The 1,907-nt window shown below is 35.4% G+C and overlaps 1 protein-coding gene across 1 annotated transcript; it reads right to left on the bottom strand.

Annotated features, from left to right (window-relative positions):
* Positions 1 to 402, bottom strand: LOC121253552. The gene has a single exon (XM_041153556.1). The coding sequence runs from the start codon at positions 400 to 402 to the stop codon at positions 1 to 3; it is 402 nt and encodes a 133-aa protein (XP_041009490.1).
* Positions 403 to 1,907: the final 1,505 nt, after the last annotated feature.

The raw sequence follows: 1,907 nt of genomic DNA, 5'->3' as shown, positions 1-1,907 counted from the left end.
CTAGCGTGCTTTCATGGTCCCTTGCACCAAGTTAGTAAAGTCTAAGGCTCTAGCTTCCCTGTCTACTTTCGGAAAGAAGCGATCGAAGAAGTTTTGCTTAAAGTGAGGCCAGCTTACTTCTCCAGTTCCACTAGCTTCTCTGATAGCTTTCTTAGAGTTCCACCATCTCTTCGTTTCTCCAATCAATTTAAAAGCTGCAAGACGAACCTTTTGTCTATCAGTGCACTCTAAAACACTTAATATCTCTTCAATGTCCTGAATCCAATCCTCAACTGCATTGGAATTGCCTCTTCCATCAAAGGTGAAAGGATGAGTGCAATTAAATTGCTTGAATGTCCAGTCCCTCTCATTGTTGTTTTCATTCAAATCTTCAAGGTTTCGTACTCGACGATGAGTAGCCATCCTGAGATCTTAAACTCGGTTAAACGTTCTAAGGAAAGAAACAAAATTGTATAAACTAAATATAAATACCAGTTAAAATATTTAAAACAAGTAAAATCAATAAATCAATAAAATCTTGAACCTGTTTTACCCATTTTTAGCCATATCTTTAACCAACTCATATAGTTCTTCCTACCATCTATAATTGTAAATCCAACATTGCTCTAAACTCCCGTACGTCTTTAGAATCTAAACCTAAAAAAAAATCTAAACCTTCAATCAATTTTATAAAGATTATCTCCTATAGTCTCCAAAGTAAGCTTGTCGGATCTAAAATCCCTAAACCTCAAAATCTCAAAACTCAATCATAAAGTCTGCAAAATCTAAAACCTTAAATCGCCACATAATCATTTCTTATTCTTTAAAATTCTACACCTCAAATCTGAAGTTTCTTCCTAAACCCACAGATATCCAAACCTCAAATGTTTATAGTCTGCAGAACCTCAAACCTATCTCTGATACCATTTGTAACGCCCTAATGGAAGACCCAAACTACATGGCCTATATTCCAAAAGGACTAGTCAATGATATAATTGGAGCCACATTGAAAAGTGAAAGAACTTCTCCTTCCCAAGCAATCTGGGATCTCATACACCACCTACCCTTATTTATATCATATAAGGTATCACAATCTACCCACCTTAAATACCCGACGTCTTCGTCAGACCTGTCCATTATAAGTGGCGCGGCTCAAGTCCCACATTTCTGGTTGGGATAGGCTTTGATACCATTTGTAATGCCCCAATGGAAGGCCCAAACTATATGGTATATACTCCAAAAGGACTAGTCAATGATATAATTAGAACCTCATTGGAACCTTATAAAGTGCAAGAACTTCTCATTCCCAAGCAATGTGGGATCTCATACACCACCTACTCTTATCCATATTATATGGAATATCACAATCTACCCCCATTAAATTCCCGACATCCTTGTTGGGCCTTCCATTGGGGCGTTACAAATCATGTGTGGTGTGTGGTGTGTGGTGTGTGGATGATAAGTAGAAGGGCTCTAAAAAAATAATAATAATAAAACTAAGATCAAGGACAACGCTACTGTTGACTGTGTTACCTTTTTTTGGCCATTTGCTATATAGTTTTGGAATGTGCAGTTCTGCATATTCCCTTTGAAAAATAGTAGAAGCCACCACTGAGAAAATAATTTTTCTATATAAATCTTATATTTACTCACTTTTTTCAAAAGAAGTGCATGAAAACTACACACTCTAAGACTATAGGCCCTGTTTGGATGTTGAGATGGCTTTATCTCATCTCATTTGATCCTATCATATCTCATCACATCTCATTTTAACATTCAAACACCACTCAAACGCATTTTTTTAATTTCAAATCTTTAATTATTCGGTCTAATCATTACCTGAGCATTTCAAATTTCTCAAACTTTTAAACAAAACACAAAAAATAATTCAACTTTTTTCAAATTTCAAAACAAAAATTATATCATAA

Source organism: Juglans microcarpa x Juglans regia, chromosome 2S (genome assembly GCF_004785595.1).
Source record: "Juglans microcarpa x Juglans regia isolate MS1-56 chromosome 2S, Jm3101_v1.0, whole genome shotgun sequence".
NCBI lineage: Eukaryota > Viridiplantae > Streptophyta > Magnoliopsida > Fagales > Juglandaceae > Juglans > Juglans microcarpa x Juglans regia.
The sequence above is the reverse complement of the archived record's forward strand: the minus strand, read 5'-3'. Positions and strand labels throughout refer to the sequence as shown.

What these genes read in the sequence shown, in the direction of transcription:
- LOC121253552 (XM_041153556.1), bottom strand. Translation starts at nt 402, where the DNA reads ATGGCTACTCATCGTCGAGTACGAAACCTTGAAGATTTGAATGAAAAC.